Raw genomic sequence first — 22603 nt, 5'->3', positions numbered from 1 at the left:
GTGATGGGGTTGGGTGGAGGGGATGAGACCCCTCGAATGTTTTATGGATGTGTAAAGATGTGCTGTTTTCTTGAGGAGAGAAAGCCCATTGCCTTCAAAAGACTGTCAGAGGGATTAACCAGAAAAAGATTAGGAAAAATAAGGGTAGGTTCTAGTCCAAATCAAGTTCAAAGGTTCAGCCCTGATTTGGCTGGTGTAACAGGTTTACCACCTGGAAGGCAGATTTCAGTTCAGAAAGAGAAAAATTGAGGTGAGTTACTTTGTTATGTACTAAGTCTCATCTAAGTAGAGGTTTCACTCAGAGTTTGGGTGGCGGTTCATAAATTCAGGTGATAACTATTTATTGAGTGCCTCCTATTTGTTTAGGATCCTGAAGAAGACGACAGTTTCCCTGTGTTTATGGAGCTTTCTTACAGTCTGGGAGGGAAGATGTATCAAAAACAAGTAAATAAATACTCATTGGCATGTGTACTATGAAGAAAACAAATATAGATAGAGAATTGAGTGGAGAGAGATGTTAAAGAAGGAAACCTCTCTGAGGAGGGTTTTTGTTTTTTTAAGCTGACACTGAGAATGGAGCAGGGAATGAAGAGGGTTGAATTGGGAGAGCATTCTAGGCAACAGGAGGAGCCAACACAGAGGCCCTGGATTGAGGAGGACAGTACTTGAGTGCAGGCGAGAATCAGCTTTGAGGGGAGGGCAGGTGTTAGGTGCTGGCAAGAGCCAGATCAGGCCCTGGTAAGAGGGCTGAGAAAAGGAGTTAGTAGGTAGAAGCTTTCAGAGTTTCAAGCAGGGAGCACAATGATTTGATTTACCTGTTGAGAAGTTTCTTCGAGCTGCTGGTGGAGAATGGATTGCAAAGGATACATGTGGAAGTAGATCTGTTTGGAGGCATTTGCAGCCAAGACATGATGATAGTTTAGACAAGGGATATTGTAGAGCAAACTGCTGTGTTGAATCAGGTGAGATGACCTCTACAGGTCTCTTCTGACTCTGAGATTTCTGATATTCCAAACTACTTAATAACAGATGCATAACTTTTTGTGTATTTGAGTACAATTACTGATTAAGCTTGTACCTTTAAAACTGAGTTCAGGAGAAGCATATGCCCTGTGGGACATAAACACTAAAGTATGAAGTATTTAAAGGATGCCTGTTGTGTAATAGTTAAATCCTGTCATTAAACTTTCATATATTTTGTAGGACCGTGTTAGGTTAACAAGACCTTAAATCACTGGAGTGGCTGCATTTACCAGAGACTTGAGGAACTTTGGGCTAAATGATCCTCTATTTGAAAACTGGTTCTTTTCATGTAACTTCTGTTGTTTTTTGTTTTTTTCAAAATTCATTTATGTATTTATTCAGCTAACACTGATTGAAAGCATGCTTTGTGCCAGGCACAGGGCTAGATAGTGGGTGATTAGTGAAACAAGATTGCTTCACCTCTCATTTCCAGTGCTCAGGTTAGAGCATCTCATAGTCACCGGGTGATGAACCTCTTATGCATCCCAAATAGAATGTCTCAACCATGCCTTTAGTCTCATAAAAAGTGTTCTGAAGACTGACATCCTGACAATTTCTATTTCATCGGATATTGATAAAGTTGATGAAAAGCTGTGAAATGTTTGGAACCAAGTAGTAAATGAAAATTGTTTTCCTGTGTACATTGTTGATAGGGTTCTGGATCAGGGTAGTAAGTGTAGGAATGGACTGGGAATGATGGAGGAATTTAATTTAGTTTCAGGGAGGCAAAATAGTTCTACTCTAGGGTGGACTCAACTGGATAGCTGTCTTTCACAAAAGCCCATTGAAAACCTGGAAAGTCTCTGGGCCTTCTGAAGGCCCTTCAGAATGGAGACATTATTTTTTGTTTGTACATTGAACTTACCAGTCAGCATGCCATTGTTTCACATTGCTTCAGGCCTCTTATCAGCCCACTTCACATTAAACTGTTTCCCAAGTCTGTCACCGACTATTGCTTTGCCTTTTGAAAACTACCCGTATTTGAAAGATGCAACTTCAGATTTAATATCTTGCGTTGTCTTTCCTGACCACACAAGGCTGAAGTGACTTCCCCATCATGTGAACACTCAGCACTTTGGGTCCTTAGATAATTCAGGGGGGTTTGTTAAGGAAGCAGAGCCATTCCCTTCCCACCCCCTCCCACCCTACTCTTTCCCTTTCTTAGAGGCAAAATTGTCATCTCTTTTAACAATGTATTTTTGTATTTTACTTTCAAGTCAATATATACAAAATGGTGTATTGCTGTTTCTTTTTATTTTTAAAATACCAACCTCTATCACATTTGCATCCTTTCTATGCTCTGACCCTTATAATATAGTTTAACTTAATTTAGACTAAATCAGTATTTTGTGACTGTACAGAGTGTATCTACAACTGAGCTGTGGAATAAACTATTATAACTTTTCCTCAATTTTGTGATCTCGCTATAGCTAATAATTGTCTTGCCATTGGCTTTCATTTGATTTTTTTATGTAAATTTATCACTAATTCAACTTCAGATTCTTTGGCTGTTGTCTAAATCTCCTCTCAAGACGTTGGGACACATCAGATATTTTATAGTTTCATCTTCCTGACAATAGAAAACTTTCTGACCTGGTCTGTCTGCCCCTGGTGCACAACTGATCCTGGGATCTCTCTCCACTGTCATCTTTGCGATTCCCTTGTTGGACCTCTTGTGTTGGATTTCTATTATCAATATCCTTTAACTTTCTCTTTCTTGGTTGTCTTCCTTGACGCCTTATTGGACCACATCCTCTGGGAACTTCCTGAAATATATGCATTGATAATAAATGTATTAAGACCTTGCAAGTCTGAAAATGATTTTATTCTGCTTTGCTACTTGAATAATAATGTGTGTGTTTGTAGCATTCTAATTTCCAAATAACTTTTCTTCAGAATTTTGAAGCCGTTGTTCCATTGTATTCTAGCCTCTAGTGTTACAGTTGAGAAGTCTGAAGCCATTCTGATTCTTGGCCTATTATTTTCTTCTCTCTGGTAAGGCAGTCTATATTCATCCATTGTTCGGGGCCGTTAGTTGGCCCTTTTAATATGAAAACTCATGTTCATAAGTTCTAGGACATTTTCTTAAATTAATTCTTTGGTTTCTTCCTCTCCATTTTCTCTGTCCTCTTATCTGGAACTTTTTATTTAAATATTGAGCTTGTTTCTAAATTTCTTTTTTGTTCCCCCCTCCTCCTTTTTTGCTGTACTTTCTCAGTAATTGCCTTGACGTTTTGTGAAATTATGGTCTTGTTTCATGGTTGCAATATCTTCTCTTACATCTAAGAATAGTAATGATTTTTTATTTTTAAGTTATTTTCTCCTTAGTGGTCTGTTTCCTCCAAATTAGTTTTTTCTCTCCCTGTTTGTTTTAATCACTGTGTTTCATGCTGCAAGAGGCTTTCTCTAGAATGGTCAGTGTTAAGGATGGAGAACTGAAAAACTCCTGGGAAGCTCTGCTCATAGGTGGGGCTTGCTGGCTCTGAGCTGCACTGTAGGGTTATCTGGCTGGAGCACTTCATTGGGCTGGTCTCCTGCCTAGAGGATGACTGCCTGGCCTCCAGGGTTTTGTCTTTGGTGATCTTGGGCTCCATTATGAATGTACATGTTCCTCTTACCCCAAGGTTCCACCATGACTTGTGTCCCCCCAGTCAAAGACTTTGACCTTTTATAAAGAAAAAGCTTCAGGCTCTCACTGGGTGCAAGAGGGATAATTGTCTGGCTAGGGTGTCTAGCTGCTTTTTTTTCCTTAATACTTTAAGTATTTTTTCATCAATTCAAGAAATACTCATAGAAACTTGGGAAGATAAAAAGAAGAACCGGATCTGGATTCTGCCACTAAGAACTTCACAGACACTATGGAAGATGCACATAAACATCTATACTAGGCAGTGCTAAGGGACACGCATAGGTAGATTTAGTAGTTTACATAATACAGATATTTAAACACGTCCCATCTTTTAAATTTCTTTGGGCTTTTTGATAAAATGGTTTCCTAAAAGCACATTTTAAAAAACCCACCAAAATAAAATGGACAGGTTAAAAATAGCTACTACCAAATACCTTCTTCTGACGATTTTTTCTTGTGATTCAGCTTCTGACTGATTCCAAAGCCTTCCAACTAGTCTTCCTTATTCCAGTCCCTACTTTTTTTGATACCCGTTTCTAGCGGTACATAGTGCTGCTCATTCTTGAGCCTTTCAGGGATTCGCTGGTAAATTGGTCCCCTGCTTTCCCGGATGCCTGGTTACAGTTCATTTTCCTCAGGTCTCCTAAGGCCTTTACTACTTTTCGTCAGCTTTCAGTATTCAAACTTATAGTCCTGTTCCCTTTTTTTTTCGTTGTCCCTGGCCTTGTGGGTTTATTCCTTTCTTAAAGTATATACACATATGTACATGTATATATATATATATATATATATATATATATATATATATATACATTTACATACACATATATTGTTTTAGTGGTATTTGGGAAGGGAGCAAAAATAGATAAGTGTTCAGTCTTCATCCAAGAGTCTTATCTTTTTATGTGCACTTGTCTTATCTCCTCAACTAAACTGCAAACTCCTTGATTTAGCTTACATAAGGGATATAATTCTTTATATCCCTCTCAGCAGCTAACTCAAATGCCTTCCACATAGTACATCATGATCTGTTTTTTGACTTATGTAAGCAGTGATGCTAAGTGACTGACGTGTATAACAAATAGGTAATCATTCTGATCCCAAGGCAGTTAATAGTATGCTGTGTCCCTAGAGCAGTCATTTATATATCCCTGTATTAGTTACTTTAGTTTGCATATTGAGAATGATTGATATTCTCGCTGTTTAGTGACACATACTATACTAATGGGTACTAGGTTAATGTTTCATAGTGTGAAAATATGTTCACTATGTTTAAGACTTGTTGATGGTAGATTCCATTATCCTAATTGTATGAATGTTTCACTTCACTAGGGATTTTTTAGGGTAACAGTCACCGATGAGTAGAAATGAAGATGGAGGATGAAAAAAAGCCACTTAAAATATTTGTTTCCCTCCGTTTTCTTCCTTCATCTTTCTATTAATTAATGTACTCTTATCAGTGAATAATTTGACTTCTCCTAATCTGATGTAAACCTCTGTAGTAGCTAATATAAATTAGCTATTTAATATTTAATTTAAAACAATAAATTCTTAAAATAGTATGTACTCTAAAGTTCACCCTAGACACTAAATGAAAATGAGTACTTTGACAACTTATGCCCTAGGCTAAGTCAGGGGACAAATGCATATCTCATTAATTATCATGTCCTTCCAGTCCTAACAGGGGCTTTACAGAAATGCACTGTATGAGTGGCCACTCCAATTTTGTATCTTGTGTATGCATCATACCTTCAAGTGACATGTACCCTCATGGACTGATCGCCACTGGAGGAAATGACCACAACATTTGCATTTTCTCATTGGAGAGTCCAGCGCCACTGTATATACTGAAAGGTCACAAAAATACTGGTGAGTATAACACTTTGGTATTTTTCTGTTTAGAGAAATTTCACTCTTTTAAAAGTAATACTCACATATCCATTTTCCCTAGTTTTTTCATGTTTGGTGATGCAAAACGGTTTTCATTACCAAGCCATAGCTATAGGTAAAACATTGTTCTGTAAATTCTCTGATTTATGTTTCAGCTGTTATGTCTGTATTTATGCAGCAAATCGAAGATCCAGAAGAAATGTGTTTAGGACATTAGTATCATTATTGAAGAGTATTTAATACTTTTGAGTATTGTTTTCTGTGATTTGTGTATATTTCTTTTTTTTTATTTATTTATTTTTCCCCCAAAGCCCCAGTAGATAGCCATATGTCATAGCTGCACATCCCCCCAGTTTCTGTATGTGGGACACGGCCTCAGCATGGCCGGAGAAGCAGTGTGTTGGTGCGTGCCCGGGATCCGAACCCAGGCCACCAGCAGCAGAGCGCGCGCACTTAACCGCTAAGCCACGGGGCCGGCCCTGATTTGTGTATATTTCTGATTCTCTGATAATCCTAGATTTGTGTATGGCTTAGCTCTTTGTTATAAAATGATATGTTTAATCAGTGCAGTACGTGTACTTATTTTTTTATGTATCTGGAATAGTTTGAGACATCTCTAAGCAAATAGTATGGCCCATAAACACTTTAAACTTGATTCCTTTAAAGAGTTTGTAAAATGTTTTGTGTGTATGTATGTAAAATCTTCAATACAGGGTGATACAGATTTTTTTAACTTTACTAAGGAAATCTTTGAATGTATACAAAAGTAGAGACACAGTATTTTATAATGAGTTGTATATAAACATATATAAAAGAGAATAATATAATGATCTCTTTCACCCAAGTATTTATATAGCTTCAGAGATTATCAACACATGCCCTATCTTGTTTCATCATCCCCCTCTTCCACAACATTATTTTAAAGGAAATTTCCAATATACTATTTCATTTGTAAATACTTCAATATGTAGCTCTAAAATAGAGTTTGGTAAACTTTTTCTATAAAGGGCTAGATAGTAAACATTTTAGGCTTTGCAGGCCATGTGGTCACTTTCACAGCTGCTCAACTCTGCTGTTGTGTGCAAAAGCAGCCACTGACAATAAATAAAGAGATAAACATGTCTGTGTCTCAATAAACCTTTGTTTATGGACAATGAAATTTGAATATCATAATTTTCACATGTCAGGAAATACTTTTGATTTTTTTATCAACTACTTAAAAATGTAAAAACTATTCTCAGCTTGTGCACTGTACAAAACAGGTAGCCCCTAGGCCGTAGCTTGCTGTAAAAGTTTTAGTTTGTTCTAAAAGATAAGGATTCTCTTTTTTAAAAAACAATATCATTATCATACCTAAAACAATATAAAACCTAATTTCTTATTATTAAATATCTAGTGAATGTTCAAATTTACCCAACTTTTTCATAAATTTTTTTTATAGTTTGTTTGAATTGTGACCCAGACAAAGTCTACATATCTTTCAATCTATTGGTTTCTTTCCTTTTTTTTCCCCTCTCTATTTGAAACCAGCTTATTTTACCTGTAGAATTTCCTACAATCTGAACTTTGCTGCTTTAAGTCTCGTTTCCTTTGACATATTCCTCAATCCCCTGTATACCTTGTAAGCTAGTAGCTAGATCTAGGAGCTTGATCAGATTCAGGTTCATGTTTTTGGCACGAATGCTCTATGGGGAGTATTGTGTCTTTTCTGTTGTGGCACATCAGGAGGCACATAATCTTTTTGTGATGATGAGATTGATCAGTGGGTTCAAGTGTTGTAAGTATCGTCCATTCATTATAAAATTCCCCTGAGCCTTTTATATAACGGGTTTTGGCATCTATTGATGATCATTGCATAGATCCAGTGTTTCATTACGATTTGCAAAATGGTTATACTCGAGTTCTACCATTATTTCTGCATTTAATAGTTAGCATTTTTCTATATAGAACTTTCCCACATCTACTCTTTGGTTACCGTGTGAGACTTTTATACAGAGAAGACAGGATATAAATGCTTGCCTTGCCCCCCTCCCACCTCTTTTACTGGATTTCAGAATGAGTTGGTTCCCTAACATCTTTTTTTTGTTTGTTTTTGATTCTCACATTGTCCCATATTCGGCCATTGGAAACCTCTTTGAATTGGCTCCTGTGGCCTTTTGATAAGACCTGCGGTAGTCTTCCTTGCTTTTGATACTACAGAATGTTCTAGGTTCACTTTATGCATTTTTTGTTCTAGACTTGAAAGCAACCATTTTGCCAAGAAGCTCTGTGTTTTTCTTTTAGTGGAAAATCATATTTAGAAATCTCAATTTGGACTGTAATGGTACTCACTGGAATTTTTTTAAACTTAATTTTGTTTTATAATTATATGAAACATATAGTTTCAAAAGAAAAACTACTCAAAAAGGTACATTCAGAGAAGTCTAGATTCTATCTGTATTGCCTTCTTGCACCATCCATCCTTGTAAGTAACTATTTTTTATTAGCTTTGTTCTTTAAAAAAAAGTAGCAATTGTGTATATTTATATTGCCCTTTTCTTAGGTAAAAGATAACACTATATGCAGTTTTCTGGCCTTGCTATTTTTGCCTGATAATATCGTCCTGGGGATGACTTGATTGCAGTGTATAGAAATCTTCTTTACTCATTTTTACAGCGGCGTTGTACTTCATTATGTAGCTGTGCTATAGCTATTCTAGCTTATTCAACCAGTCCCCTATTGATGAACATCTGAGTTTCCAATCTTTTGCTAGTACAGATAGTGCCATAATAAATGGCTTTGTGCATATGTCATTTTGTTCTTTTGTGAGTTTAACTTAGGTATAATATCCATTTCTGGATCAAAGGATAAATTAAATACATTCTGGTTTTTAATTCAGCTTGGTGCACTATTATCCATTAGGAAATACGTGGTATGATGTAAGTTTTTGAAGATAAATTATTATCTGAGAAATAAGGTTATGGAAAAGAAGAAAGTTTTAAAAAATTAACTGTCTCCAAAAAACTTAAGGTTCTCTGTTTTTAGACTAGTATGTGAATAAAGTATTAATATAAGGAGCAAATGGTTGAATTTACTGCCCTTCTGGGTATTTGAGTTTAAAGAACAAAAGAAAAAACAAGGGCCAGCCCCATGGCTTAGCGGTTAAGTGTGCGTACTCCGCTACTGGCGGCCCGGGGTTCCGACCCCGGGCCTGCACCGACCCGCCACTTCTCCAGCCATGCTGTGGCGGTGTCCCACATACAGCAGCTAGAAGGATGTGCAACGATGACATACAACTATCTACTGGGGCTTTGGGGAAAAAAAAGGAGGAGGATTGGCAATAGATGTTAGCTCAGAGCCAGTCTTCCTCAGCAAAAAGAGGAGGATTATCATGGATGTTAGCTCAGGGCTAATCTTCCTCACACACAAAAAAAAGATGGTGCATAAGCTTTGTCGATCTTTTTCACGTTTTTACTTATTTAAAAAGCAACTTTTCGTATAAATGGAAAAATTCACTTTGATTTCAACATCCAAACACATTACTCATGTATTTATTTGTACAGTAATCTCTTTCCATCTTTCCCCTATGACTAAGTGGGTGTAATACATTATGGATCCATAGGAGATGTTTTCTGTTCTCCTTGCCCAGACTATTGATGCATCTCCTGAGAATCTAATTTTTCTTTTCGTCTTAAAGATTAAAGTCGTTTAGTCTCTCTGAACTTTAGTCTCCTCATCTGTTAAATGGGAATAATAGCATTTAGTTCCTGGGGTTCTTGTGGAATGTGATGCACTTTTTACACCGTCAGGCACATGGTAAGCACTCCATAGCTCTTAGCTATTGTTACTAAGTAAAGTACTTCTTTGCAGAGACCCAACACCAGCACCTGTTCAAGACCTCGTGTTACACATTTTACATGCTGTTCTTATTTTCCTTTTGTCCTGCTTTCCTATTCCACTTATTTTAATTTTTATCTTATTGTATTTATTTATGAAAGTCACTTATAATTTTTCTGGAACAGTAGGTAACAAAGTTTGGGGAATGTTCATTTATTTTTTTTTTTTAAAGATTTTATTTATTTATTTTTCCCCCAAAGCCCCAGTACATAGTTGTCTGTCATAGCTGCACATCCCTCTAGTTGCTGTATGTGGGACGCGGCCTCAGCATGGCTGGAGGAGTGGTGCCTCGGTGCGCACCCGGGATCCGAACCCGGGCCGCCGGCAGCTGAGCGCACGCACTTAACCCTAAGCCACAGGGCCGGCCCATGGGAATGTTCATTTAAATGTAATCATAATGCATATGTAGTTTTTAAATTATATTCTTATCAAAGTAAAAAATTGTTTTTTTCCTAAAATTAATGACCCCCTTTTTCTCATTTCCATGTTTTTCTGTGTAACTATAGCTGATTTTTTACAAATGTTCCAACAGGTCTATCAAATGCCTGTTACTTTTTTCAAATATTCTATCATATAATGAGTCAGGATAGTCTAGGTTATGGTATAGTAACAACACTTCCCAGATCTCAGTGGTGTAACACAAGAGTATCTGTCATTCACCCTACATACCCATCATGGATTAGTGAGGGGGCTCTGCTTGTCAGTTTCTCAGGGACCCAGGCTGATGGGGGCTTCCTCTCTACCTGTGCCTCAGTTACTCAGCTTGCTGTCCCTTCTGCAAGCAAAATATACCCACCTCTCTCTCCATGTCAGACAAGCCAAAAGTCCCATCCAGTTACAGCATCAAGCCCAAAGATAAGAATCTCTGGGTGATACTTAGTCCTCTAAACATCAGGGGAGGTGATGCTCAAGTGTTTCTGCATCAGGTCCAGATATAGTTCCTCTTAAATTCAGAGATCTTTGGTAAAAACACAAGGTATCTGTCACCCATCAGCCAATATACAGTTGTGGAATAGGAATAGAGTAATCAGAGCAAACACTCCAATTCAGAAAAGGGAACAATGCAAGACAGCACTTTCTAATCTGTATTCTTTCTGAAGTCCAGATGGCTGGCTGTTTCAAGGACACACACACCCCCCCCCACTCCCTCCTCTGAGAGTGGTAGATTTTTGTAATCAGTTCCCTCTGGTCTCCAAAAGAAGTTCCCCAATCCATTATTATTATTTTTTTTAATAATTTTATTTATTTATTTTTTTTCCCCCAAAGCCCCAGTAGATAGTTGTATGTCATAGCTGCACATCCTTCCAGTTGCTGTATGTGGGATGCGGCCTCAGCATGGCCGGAGAAGTGACGCGTCGGTGCGTGCCCGGGATCCAAACCCCGGCCTCCAGCAGCAGAGCGCGCGCACTTAACCGCCAAGCCACGGGGCCGGCCCCCCAATCCATTATTCTTTGTGGTTCTGCTTTGTGACCCTCTGGGATTGTCTTTCTTTTCTCTTATTCTCCTTGGTCACATTGTAGTTTCTCCTTGGGGACTAAGCAACTTTCTCACCTTGCTTTCTGCCTGTGGGAGTTTGGTGCACAAGGATCATTTTAAGTCACAAACTTTTTTAGTTCTTGGAAGTATAACTCTTAAAAACTTGTTAGGCTTCAATTCCAGTCAGATCTCTGTGTCAGTAGCCATTCCCTCAGTTATAGTCTAGACTTACTGTATTTCTCTCCTTCCCTCTTCCCCTACCTACCTCTCCAGATTTAGCTACTGAAACCTTGAGCCTGTCAGATTTCAATGGGAAAGCTGCACACTTAGGTTCTTTTCCCTGAGCTATTTGCCCAATTGAAAGCATTTATTTTGATGGTGACAGCCTTAATTTTCTTGGCTTTGAAACTACTTTAAGTCCATTTGGAAGTTTTGGCGCTGTGCGTGATGGCCATGTTTTGATTTGCTTCTGTTGCATGGCTGAGTTTCAGTTGCCCTTTCCTGCTGAAAGGCCTTCTAGGTGTATATTTTTCATTTGAAGTTGAGAAACAATTGGCTCCTCCAGTCCTGCAAGTTGCTAAGTTTCTGGACTCTTCCTTCCTGCCTGAGAATCAGCCAGTTCTTGATCTCATTCTATTCTTTTAGTACTTAGTCATATGTAGCCAATAGTAAGCAACACCTGTCACTGAAGTCCTGTTTTCCAGCCTCCTTCTTTAGACTGCGAGTTTATCATATCCTGAGTTATTGGCGGCAACAGTTTCACCAAATGTTTCTCACTTAATAATAAGGATCTCCACTCTTCCATTCTCTGATTAGAGTCTTCTCATTACCTGCCCATTAAGCCAGTGCCATATATTTTAGATTTTTGTTTGGGTAGTGCCTCATTTTTGCTACCAATTTTGAATCAGTCAGGTAAGCTAGGTGACATTGTGGTTAGTGACAACTCCAGAATCTCAGTGGCTTAACACAGTAAGTTTGCTGTGCTTCTTACAGATCCACTGCAGCAGGGGGCTGTGCTCCTTGTACTCCCTCATGATCCAGGATGACAGAGGCCTCATCTCAACATGTGCTTTCACAGGCATTGGAACAGTGGAGAGGGAACGTGTAAGAACATGTGCGCCTGTCCTTAAAGCTTCCACCTGGAAGTGACATTATTTCTGCTCGTTTTTCAGTGCCAGAACAAGTCATGTGGCATGCCTAAAGCCAGAGGAAGTGGACAAGGTCAATGTTACTGTTTGCTTGGAAGGTGAAGAACAGAAAATATTTGATGAATATCACTGATGGCTACCACACACATTAAAATATTTATCTGTTCCATGGTTTTCCTGTAAACTTCCCTTTTGCACCCTTCTAGTCTACTGTTGGATGGTGCTCCCTGGGCTAGTGTCATCCCTGGATTCCCCTTCGCTGATCTGTTTCCTGGATCCCACGTTTTTGTTGTTCTTAACTTACTCTTTCATTTTAGTGTCGTACAGCTGTTGCAGCTTCCTAAGAAAGCTGTGACATGGGTGTTAAATATATTTTATATTTGCATATTGGAAAATGGCTGTATTCTGTCCTTACATTTGGTTGTTAATTTGGCTAGATATAGAATCCCGTGTTAAAACCATTGAAGCTCAGATTTTTGAAGGCAGTGCTCTATTGTCTTGAGTGTATGGTGGCATTGAGAATTTGATGCTGTTCTCATTCTCCATGCTTTCTGTGGGACACTTTTCTGGTCCCCTCCCAAGCTTTTAGGATCATCTGTATTTCTTATTTTCTTTCTTTCTTTCTTTTTTTTTTTTTTTGTGAGGAAGATCAGCCCTGAGCTAACATCTGTGCCCATCCTCCTCCACTTTATATGGGACGACGGCACAGCACGTCTTGACAAGCATTGCATCGGTGCGCACCCAGGATCCGAACCCTGGGCCGCCAGCAGTGGAGTGCGCGCACTTAACCACTATGCCACGGGGCTGGCCCCAGATCATCTGTATTCCTGATGTTATAAAATTTCACAGTGCATTTTTGTCTCTGTTCCTGAAAGTGCCGTTTATTGGGCACTTCTGTGGCTTCATTCAATCTAGATATTCATGTCCTTCACCTGCACTATTTCTTTGTTCTTTTTGCCTGCCTCCCACCTCTTATTATTTCTTTCTGGAATCCCTATTAGTTGGATGCTGAACATTCTGAAATTATTTTCTAACTTTTATTTCCTATTTTTCATGTCTTGGCCTTTTTGGTCTAACTCTCAGGAGACCTTTTTTTCTGGTTCTATTATTTTTTTTAAGTTTAGTTCTTCTATTTTTAGCTTTATTTTTCTTGTTCTCTCATTAGTCATTTTTATGAGGTATCTTATCTATTTGCAAAATAATATAGTAGTGAATATTTCTTCTGCTTTCTAAAATTGGATTTGTTTCTTCTGGATCCTCCAATGGAGCCTTTCCTGCTTAATTTTCTGTTTCTTTGTTTTGGTTTTTTTCTCTCGTGTTGGAGACTTTTATTAAATGGCTGTTGGTATTAGATTGGCTGCTCATATTTAAGAATAAGGTACAAAGAAGTTAGTTGAAGATTTTTTAGCTTGTGTAGATGGAGCTTGGTGATTGGTGGGCTTCACTAGAGGGTGATTTGGTTTTGGTCTGATCTTTTAGATGGGAAACGCTCTCAAATATCCATATCTGTAGTTCTTTAGCATTATTCAGTCCTCTAAGGAGGAGTTCTCCACCTCTTACCTAGGTGGAGGGGGAAATATGCCTGGCTGCTGTGGAAGCAGGGGGCTATAGGTACCACATTTCAGGATGTAGACATTCCACCTATTCCCCTTGTGTTTCATAAGGCTCCTTATCCCAGCACTTTATTATGCCTAGTGGCCTGGATCTGGAAACTCTGCTTCAATTCCTCCAGAGAATACCCCTCCAGTCTCCAGCAGTGGGTGAGGGTCAGTCTCCTGACACTGTAGGCTGAGAGGAAAGATCTAGTGTTTCACTGTGTTGTGTGCAGACTTTCAATCACTCTTCTCATTTTTCAAGTCCTCTGCTTAGCCCCATCCTCCATGGAACCTAGTGGCTGGATACTGAGTCTCATAGTTTTGTGGGGCCACTCTGCTTCTAATCCCTCTCTGTGGGTGTTTAAATTATAACCTCCTCCATTTTGCTAAATCACTTATGTTGTTTTCTGTTTTCTTTGTCGTTGTAGATTAATACCATTTATGACATTACTGTGGACAGTCTGCCATTTTTAATCAGAACTCTGTCTTTTTTATTTGTTTTTAGATAATTTTTCATATTTATAATTTTTAGCCTGTATAATTTTACATCAAGATAAGGCATTTAATTAACTATTCCATTACTGTTGAACGTTTAGCTTGGCTCCAGTTTTTTGTCATTTTAACTAAAGTGACCCTAAATATCTACGTAAACATTAGCATTTCAAAATCATTTGCATTTTCTTCCTGTGTAGTTTCTTAGAACTGCAAGGGATTGTGTAACCACTTAATCCTGCTCCCTCATTTTACAGATGAGGAATCTGAGGTTGAGTAGTATCCCTGTGGTCAGCTCACAGATGGCATATCTAGGACTTGCACTCAGGCAGTCTGTGCTCTCCACCACTGCACTCTTCTGCATCTCCATTGAGTTCAGTCTTAATTGGCTGAGATACTGTTGCTTCACTAAGTGTTTTTAAAATTGCAATGCTTTAATATCTAGCAAGGTTGAGCATTTTTCTATATGAAAATGTGTTAATTAGTGCCTTTTTTTGCTTTAGTTTGTAGTCTTTCATCTGGAAAATTTGGGACATTGCTTAGTGGTTCATGGGACACCACTGCTAAGGTCTGGCTGAATGACAAATGCATGATGACCTTACAGGTACAGTAATTCTGTGTGACTTCTAGATAGTAAATATAATGATTCCGTGGCAACTTAAATTTATACCCTTTTACTCACAGGGTCATACAGCTGCAGTATGGGCAGTGAAGATCTTACCTGAACAGGGCTTAATGTTAACTGGATCAGCGGACAAGACTATTAAACTGTGGAAGGCTGGAAGGTGTGAGAGGACTTTTTCAGGTAAGATCAGACTGGACAACATTTATAATCTCATTGCTTCATATTTGCTCAGATGGTTTTTTCTCAAAAGTTTAGAAGCTTGAAAGTAGTGTTTGAAAAACATCAGTGTATTTGAGCCATTTAATTTGAGTGAATGTTTAATATCTTTTTAAAAGATATAATGAGACTTATCATTAAAGGCTCAGATGTGGGCTAATAAATAGTTCCGTGATAAGCTATACTATGTGTATGTGCTTCCATGTATTATATATATGTAATTATTGATACACAGTGTTGCTTTTGGTTACCATTTGAACAAGTTCAGCCTGAAACTTCCAAGCATAAGTAAGCCTCATTGATGGTGGGTCAATAGTGTTATCTTCATATATGGAAGAAAACATCATAAGTGCTTTTATTAATATTGAAGTACATTGTTTAGTAATAACAAATTTCAGGCTTTGTTTATGAGGTGGTTTTAGGTGGGCAGTCTTTTTAAACCTCAGCTATTAAATAACTCCTACACTGAGGCATCTGCTGTCTAGTATTAGTATTGCTGATTTAGTTGTGGGGCACTTATGTTTTTGGTGTGAATTTTTTTTGTTGTGTTTTCTTCGCTGTTACTCGTTAAAAGTTGATCACTACCCTGGATAATAGTGCAAGAAGTCCTTTTGTGCAAATAAAACTATCTGTAGATGGAAAATGGACAGTGAGTTATAACTAAGCATCCCTCAGTTTCTGCTTCCGTGCATAACAGTATATGTATCAAGTTGTTATTAATCTGTGATAGCTCATCTAAATCAGCAAGTCCTAAGCATGGTTTCGCTTTCTGATCTCCCTTATTAGATCACAAGCTTCAGAGAACGTTTTGTCCTTAAAAAAAAAATTGTAGTGTTGTCTTCTACAATGCTTCAATTAATATTGAAAGAAATTTAATTTTATAAAGTTTTTTAAAACATTTGATATCCTTTAATAAGTGGAATATATATGTATATCTAGTTACATAATTAACATAATGCAAGAAGTTTATAAATTCTTGCCTTTTTAAAAAATCAATAATCATTAATTTTTATTTTATTTTAATACCTGCATTTATATAAATTGTGAAATGTTTCCATTGCTAAAGCAGCAATATTTGGTTTTATATTTGCATTTTTGTTGAATCAAAGGGGAAGAAGAAGTTATGATTTCGTTGAATCAAAAGAGAGCCAGCCCGGTGGCATAGTGGTTAAGTTTGTGTTCTCTGCTTTGGCGGCCTGGGGTTTGCAGGTTCGGATCCCGGGTGCGAACGTAAACACATCTCGTCAAGCCATGCTGTGGCAGCGTCCCACAGACAAAAATAGAGGAAGATTGGCATGAATGTTAGCTCAGAGACCATCTTCCTCAAGCAAAAAGAGGAAGATGGGCAACAGATGTTAGCTTAGGGCCAATCTTGCTCACCAAAAAAAAAAGAGATAGGATTATGAGACAGGAAATTTGAATTCTTGTTTTAGCTTTGCCACTAATTGTATGGTTTTAGATAAATTAATCTTTCTCAACCTATGCTTTCATATTTTAATAAACTTTACTTTTCTATGATGAAAGTTTTATTTCAAACTCTTAAATAATTAGAATATTTTTTGTAATCTTAATTTTTTTTTAATTTTCCCTAGGACTTTCTAAATATTAATCTCAGTATTGTGTGGTGAGAAATTTAGGGCATCTTTACTCTTTGTCATATATTTCTGTTATATTTGAATATTGTGTATGTTATGAGTTATGAATTATTCTTGTCATTGGGGAAGAAAAGTTGAAATGAATTGTCAGATAAAAATGGAGAATTGTGGAGATCAAAATCCTGTTTCTAGAGGGTTTTAATAAATAATTTGGAGAAGATATGATAAATATAAAATAACTTCTCAAGACTGATGATAAAAAATATTGGCCAGACTTAAATTAAATACAAATTTTTGTCATCAGGCTTTTCTACAGAAAAAAATGAATTTCTTAAACTTGAAAATCAGTTTTTACTACTCACTAATATGTTTTATAATGTTTGTGAAATACATAGAACCATCAACCAAATGATCCGTTTTATTGATTTACATTATTCTTTTTTTAATACAGGCCATGAAGACTGTGTAAGAGGTTTGGCAATTTTGAGTGAAACAGAATTTCTTTCCTGTGCAAATGATGCTAGTATTAGAAGGTGGCAAATCACTGGCGCGTGTCTTGAAGTATATTATGGACATACAAATTATATTTATAGCATATCTGTCTTTCCAAATTGTAAAGGTAAGATTATACTATGTATTTATAATTTTGTATTGAGCATTGTTCCTTCCCATTCTTGAGGTGAAGGGAGGAGGGCTGATGACTTAAATGAATTTATTAGTTATAACTTGAATAATGTGGTAACTTTATTTCATAAGTATCTTTTTCCTAAAGGAGAAAATTGTATGATCGTCTTCATATTAATTCAGATTTTTGATGGTTGTGTTGTAAAAAGGTCTTGGGTATCTGGGGAAAGACTTTGTATAATTTATTGGCATAAGGTGTAGTATAGTACGTAAGATGTGAAATGTATAAAAATGTGATTTTTTAAGTTGTATATGGTATAAGTGGCAAATACATAAAATTTAAAACGGTAATTTAAAAATACTTTAGAGTTGGGACTGGCCTGGTGGCGTAGCGGTTAAGTGCGCACACTCTGCTTTGGCGGCCCGGGGTTCGCAGGTTCAGATCCCAGGCGTGCACCAATGCACCGCTTGTCAAGCCATGCTGTGGCGGCATCCCATATAAAAAGTAGAGGAAGATGGGCACAGATGTTAGCCCAGGGCCAATTTTCCTCAGCAAAAAGAGGAGTATTGGCAACGGAAGTTAGCTCAGGGCCAATCTTCCTCACAAAAAAAAAAAAAAAGACTTCGGGGTTAAAAAAAGTCAGTATGCCTATCTAGAAAGATGGTGTGTATAAATATACTTAATTTTATTTATTCAAGTAATTTTTCCTATATTCATTAATTTTAGATTTTGTGACAACGGCAGAAGACAGATCTCTGAGAATCTGGAAACATGGGGAATGTGCTCAAACAATCCGACTTCCAGCTCAGTCTATATGGTGCTGCTGTGTGCTAGACAATGGTGACATTGTGGTTGGTGCGAGGTACTTATATTCTAGTCAATTAATAAATAATGCTGATTCACAAATATGCCTTTGGTGAGCGTTAGAGGGCACGGAGATAAGCCATAAGGGTTTCCAGTGAATTGGGGAGACCATATGCTCATTACTGTTACTGAACAAAACAGTAGTAGTTACAACAGCTTTTACTATTAAGACATGATATATTACACCAGTATTGTACTGCAAGTTATGCAGTCACAACACTGAATGCAAAAGAAGTTAGAGAAGGTAGAGATTGGTGTGGGAAAACTTTCTGGAGAAGAAGAAATTTGAATTGAATTTGAAGGATAATGAGTAAGAAGGGAAATGAGAATTTCTATCAAAAGAAACAGTATAAGTAAAGGTGTGGCATGGAACGAAAGTGATATGTATAGGAGGTAAAGGAAGCTGGTGGAGGACTAATGCTGGGGAATAGTGGATAATAGGTAAGGGGCTTAATTATGGAGACCCTTGAATGCCAGGCATTTTTTAGATTTTGTACTTGGGGTTAAAGAGTTGTAGTTCTTAAGCAACAAGTGATATGATTAAAGCAGAGCTTGTGAATGATTAAATATGTAGGTTGCATTTAACTAGTGGTGACAGTGGGCAGGAAAGCAAATTAGAAAGCAGTTACAGTAGTGGGGATATGAAGTTACGAAATACTAGCCCCACAATGCTAATGGATAAGAGACCTAAAAGTGAGATAATGCAGAGGGAAAATTATCAGAAAGGGGATGAAAGAAAAGGGTAAAGCTTCAGACTTAGTGATTAGAAGTCTGCATTAATAAAAATGGAGAAGAGTGGGGCTGGCCCAGTGGTGTAGTGGTTAAGTGCCCTCGCTCCGCTTTAGCGGCCCAGGGTTCACAGGTTCAGACCCCAGGCATACTCCGACGCACTGCTTGTCAAGCCATGCTGTGGCAGCATCCCATATAAAGTAGAGGAAAGTGGGCACGTATGTTAGGCCAGGGCTAATTTTCCTCGGCAAAAAGAGGAGGATTGGCATTGGATGTTAGCTCAAGGCTGATCTTCCTCACAAAAAGAAAAAAAATGGGGAAGTGGGAGAATTGGTTTAGTGCAGAAGGTGAAGACTTGGGTTTTAGGTTTCCTGAGGTCCGAGTGGTGATGAGGCACACTCATGCCAGTGGATCGTAATGGACTGGAGCTACTGAAGGCATTTCCATGATTTCTCAATTCTAAATTTTAGGGGAGGGGAGGCAAGTTAGAGGCTTTCAACTGTACTAATTGTATCCAGTTCTACAGAAAACTTGGTTTCTTACTTAACCTTCCACCAACATCAATTTCACCTTCCAATTTGTTTTTCTTCAACTTTAAATACACTTAGGTGGAAAAAAACTAAACCAATAAATCAGCCCCTGGCCCAGTGAAAAAGTAAAACACCTCCACTTTACTGGACCCTCGTTTTCTTGCCGTCAATGCCAGAGGAGTCTATAATCCTTTCTTTCATCTGTTTCCTTGAACAACTCTTCATCTGTCTCCTCTTATTTACCTTTTTCTATCATTTTCTACCAAAATGTGATGTCAAAAAAATCACTAATAACATCTTTCAAACCAAATCCAAAAGCTTGTCTAACTTCCCATTCCTTAACCCCTCATGTACTTGACAGTGATGACAGTCTCCCTCCAAAAGCTCTCCTTTTCCATCTCAGAATGTCAACATCTGGATTCCCTTTTCTGTTTAACCTACTGGCTTCCCTTTCTCTACCCACAGTCTATCACAAGATTCAGTCTTTAGTTCTGCCCCTCTATGTTTCTTCCCTCAGGGAAAGTTGTTCTGTCACTTGACTGGCAGTTTTGTGCAAATCTCTATCTTCAGTCTCAGTAATAAATACATAGTAATGTTTCTCCTATTCACAAATACAGATGATTTTTGCTTTGGATCATTCAGGTATGATAATGTTAAAACACTATGGCAATCACGTAAAATCAGTTTGTTTTTCCTTATAGTGATGGTATTATTAGAGTGTTTACAGAATCAGAAGATCGGACAGCAAGTGCTGAGGAAATCAAGGCGTTTGAGAAAGAACTCTCTCAGGCAACCATTGATTCCAAAACCGGTGATTTAGGGGACATTAATGCTGAGCAACTTCCTGGGAGGGAACATCTCAATGAACGTGGTAAATATTTCAGTGTATCTAGTAGTAAAAACTGCTACCATGTTTGCCTTTTAAAATAATTAGAGTGATAAGAAAAAATGTTGTTTTGCTAGTCACTCGGTGTTATTCTCATCGCCAGATACTGATTTTTGAGAATTTTTACTATTAACGCATAACATGAGAAACCGTGTTCTTCTTGCCTCTTTCTCACAGTTATAGAGACTTTGAGCTAAGCTCCTCATAAATAGGAATCTTGTTTTTGTTTTTTAAAACAAATTTCCCATTAGCTCAAAAGTCACTCATTTAATACTTTTTGGTTGATTGGATTCCCTGAGAGAGATTGTGCAGACTAAAAATAACGAGTTTAAATAAAGCAATGTCTGCTTAATGCATTGGGGATCATTTGAGTTTAAAATCAGAGGACAGCAGTTGTCGCACGTGAACTCTTGGATTGGATATACCCCTGATCCACTGTATCTGTGTTTCTCAGAACTTGGTCTGTGGACCCCTGGGGATTCTGTGCTCCTTTCGGGATGTCCAAAAGGTCAAAGCTAATTTTATAACACTAAGATGTTATTTGACTTTATGCTGTGTTAATGTCGGCACTTATGGTACAAAAGCCATGATGGGTAAAACTGCTGGCTCCTTAGTACACAAATCAAGGCCAGGGCACCAGACTGTTCTGATAATCCTTGTGTTCTTCATGGGCGTACAGCATAGTAAAAAACAAAAAATGCTGTCTGCCCTTAAGAATGTCCTTGATGAAGTGTTAAAAATTAATTTGATTACATCTTGACCCTTTAGTACCTGTCTTTTTTAATATTCTGGATAACAAGATGTCAAGTACCCATAAAGTACACAAAGTACAATGGGGTCTCAAGGATCAGTATTGTTCAGTCATGTGAGTTGCAGGCCAAACGGTTCCCTTTTTTCATGGAATGCCACTTGTATTTCAAAGAACCACTAACTGCGGTTATTTAGGCTTGGGTATTTGGCAGACATTTTTTGAAAATGAACACAGTGAGCATGTCCCTTTAAGGAAAACAACTGATGGTATTTGTTGCCACAGATAAAATTCAAACTTTCAAGTGAAAATTGAAATTTTAGAAAATTTCTATCTGCGACCAGGAGCTTGATAGCTTCCCAATACTTAAAAGACTGTTCTAATGATATCAGTGGTAATATTAACAAATGTGATTTCTTAATAGTGAATAATAAAATGTGTAAACATGTGGAAGATCTGCATAGCTCAGTGAACCAATATTTTCCAGATGACCAGTTCACGGGTAGAAGATTCATTCAACGTGTAAGATAGTCTAATAGATTTTAGTGTAATAGAGCATGAAAACTTCATTGATATGGTTTCAGATTCTATATTGGAAGCTTCAAGGACCTACTGCTTGTAGAATATATACATTTTTCTGAAAAGGCTGTTAACCTAGTCCTCTCTTTTTCAACTATATTATCTGTGTGAGGCTGGATTTTCTTTATATACTTCCCCCAAAACTACAGATTGAATGCAAAGGCAGAGGATAGTCCAGCTGTCTTCTAGTAAGAGAGGTAGTAAAGAGATTTACCAAAATCTAAAACAATGCCAGGCTTCTCTCTAAATTTCTAAAAATATATTTTATTTTTTGTTAAAATATTATTTATTCAATATGTAATAGATCTATTGTTTTTCATGAGGTAAATATATTTTTTACTCTTCTCATTTTAAGAAATTTCAAATCCAGTAAATCAATTGATATAACCCACATAAAATTTATTTATAAGCCCAAAGAGCTTCTTTTATGACTGTAAAGAGATCTTGAAATTAAAATTTTGAGAACCGCTGCATTATATCATGTTTTTAATATTCTTACAATTCTTTACAAAAACATAGTCTTTCCATCACTATATGTGTGTGTATATATATATATTCAATAAATATTTACCAAGTGCCTAATGTGTGCCAGGCATTGTTCTAAGCTCTGGGGAATGCAGTAGAGAGCAAAAGGGACATGTACTTATGTATGTAAGATGATGATAAGTCCCATGGGAAAAATGAAGCAGGGGTTGGAGCTGTTGTATAATCTTAAATACAGTGTATAATGCTTAGGATGGCACTAGCTGCTGTCACAGTTAAATCCTAAAATCTCAGTGGCTTAACACAAGAGAAGTTACTTGTTGCACATTTAAAGTTCAGTTGATGGCAGAACATGCTGGAGCATGTTTGTAGAGTAATTTTGCTCCTCATGGTTGTTTAGGGACCCAAGCTGTTGGAAACCACCAACTTCGACATGTGGCTTCCAAGAGCACCTTGAGTATAGACATCCAGCCAACAGACAGGGTAAGACAGTAGGGTAGAGAGGATGATGGACTAGGCCTAGAATTGGCCTATATCACACCCACCAGGACACCACTGACCATTACTCTGTGTGTGACATCTAGGGCCTGCAGT

General features: G+C 37.6%; 1 protein-coding gene across 1 annotated transcript in view; it reads left to right on the top strand.

The window, feature by feature from the left end:
• The window catches only part of PLAA (phospholipase A2 activating protein), a 37588-nt gene that overhangs the window by 929 nt on the left and 14056 nt on the right, over window positions 1-22603 (top strand). Inside the window, exons 2-7 of the mRNA XM_004428389.3 lie at window positions 5328-5521; window positions 14633-14733; window positions 14814-14934; window positions 17017-17184; window positions 17917-18052; window positions 20015-20184. Coding sequence (XP_004428446.1) covers window positions 5328-5521; window positions 14633-14733; window positions 14814-14934; window positions 17017-17184; window positions 17917-18052; window positions 20015-20184 — 890 coding nt within the window. The remainder of the gene's footprint in view (window positions 1-5327; window positions 5522-14632; window positions 14734-14813; window positions 14935-17016; window positions 17185-17916; window positions 18053-20014; window positions 20185-22603) is intronic.

This window comes from Ceratotherium simum, chromosome 20, assembly GCF_057802395.1.
Source record: "Ceratotherium simum simum isolate JZ-2026a chromosome 20, ASM5780239v1, whole genome shotgun sequence".
Taxonomy (NCBI): Eukaryota; Metazoa; Chordata; class Mammalia; order Perissodactyla; family Rhinocerotidae; genus Ceratotherium; species Ceratotherium simum.
This window is presented reverse-complemented; position numbering and strand designations above follow the sequence as displayed.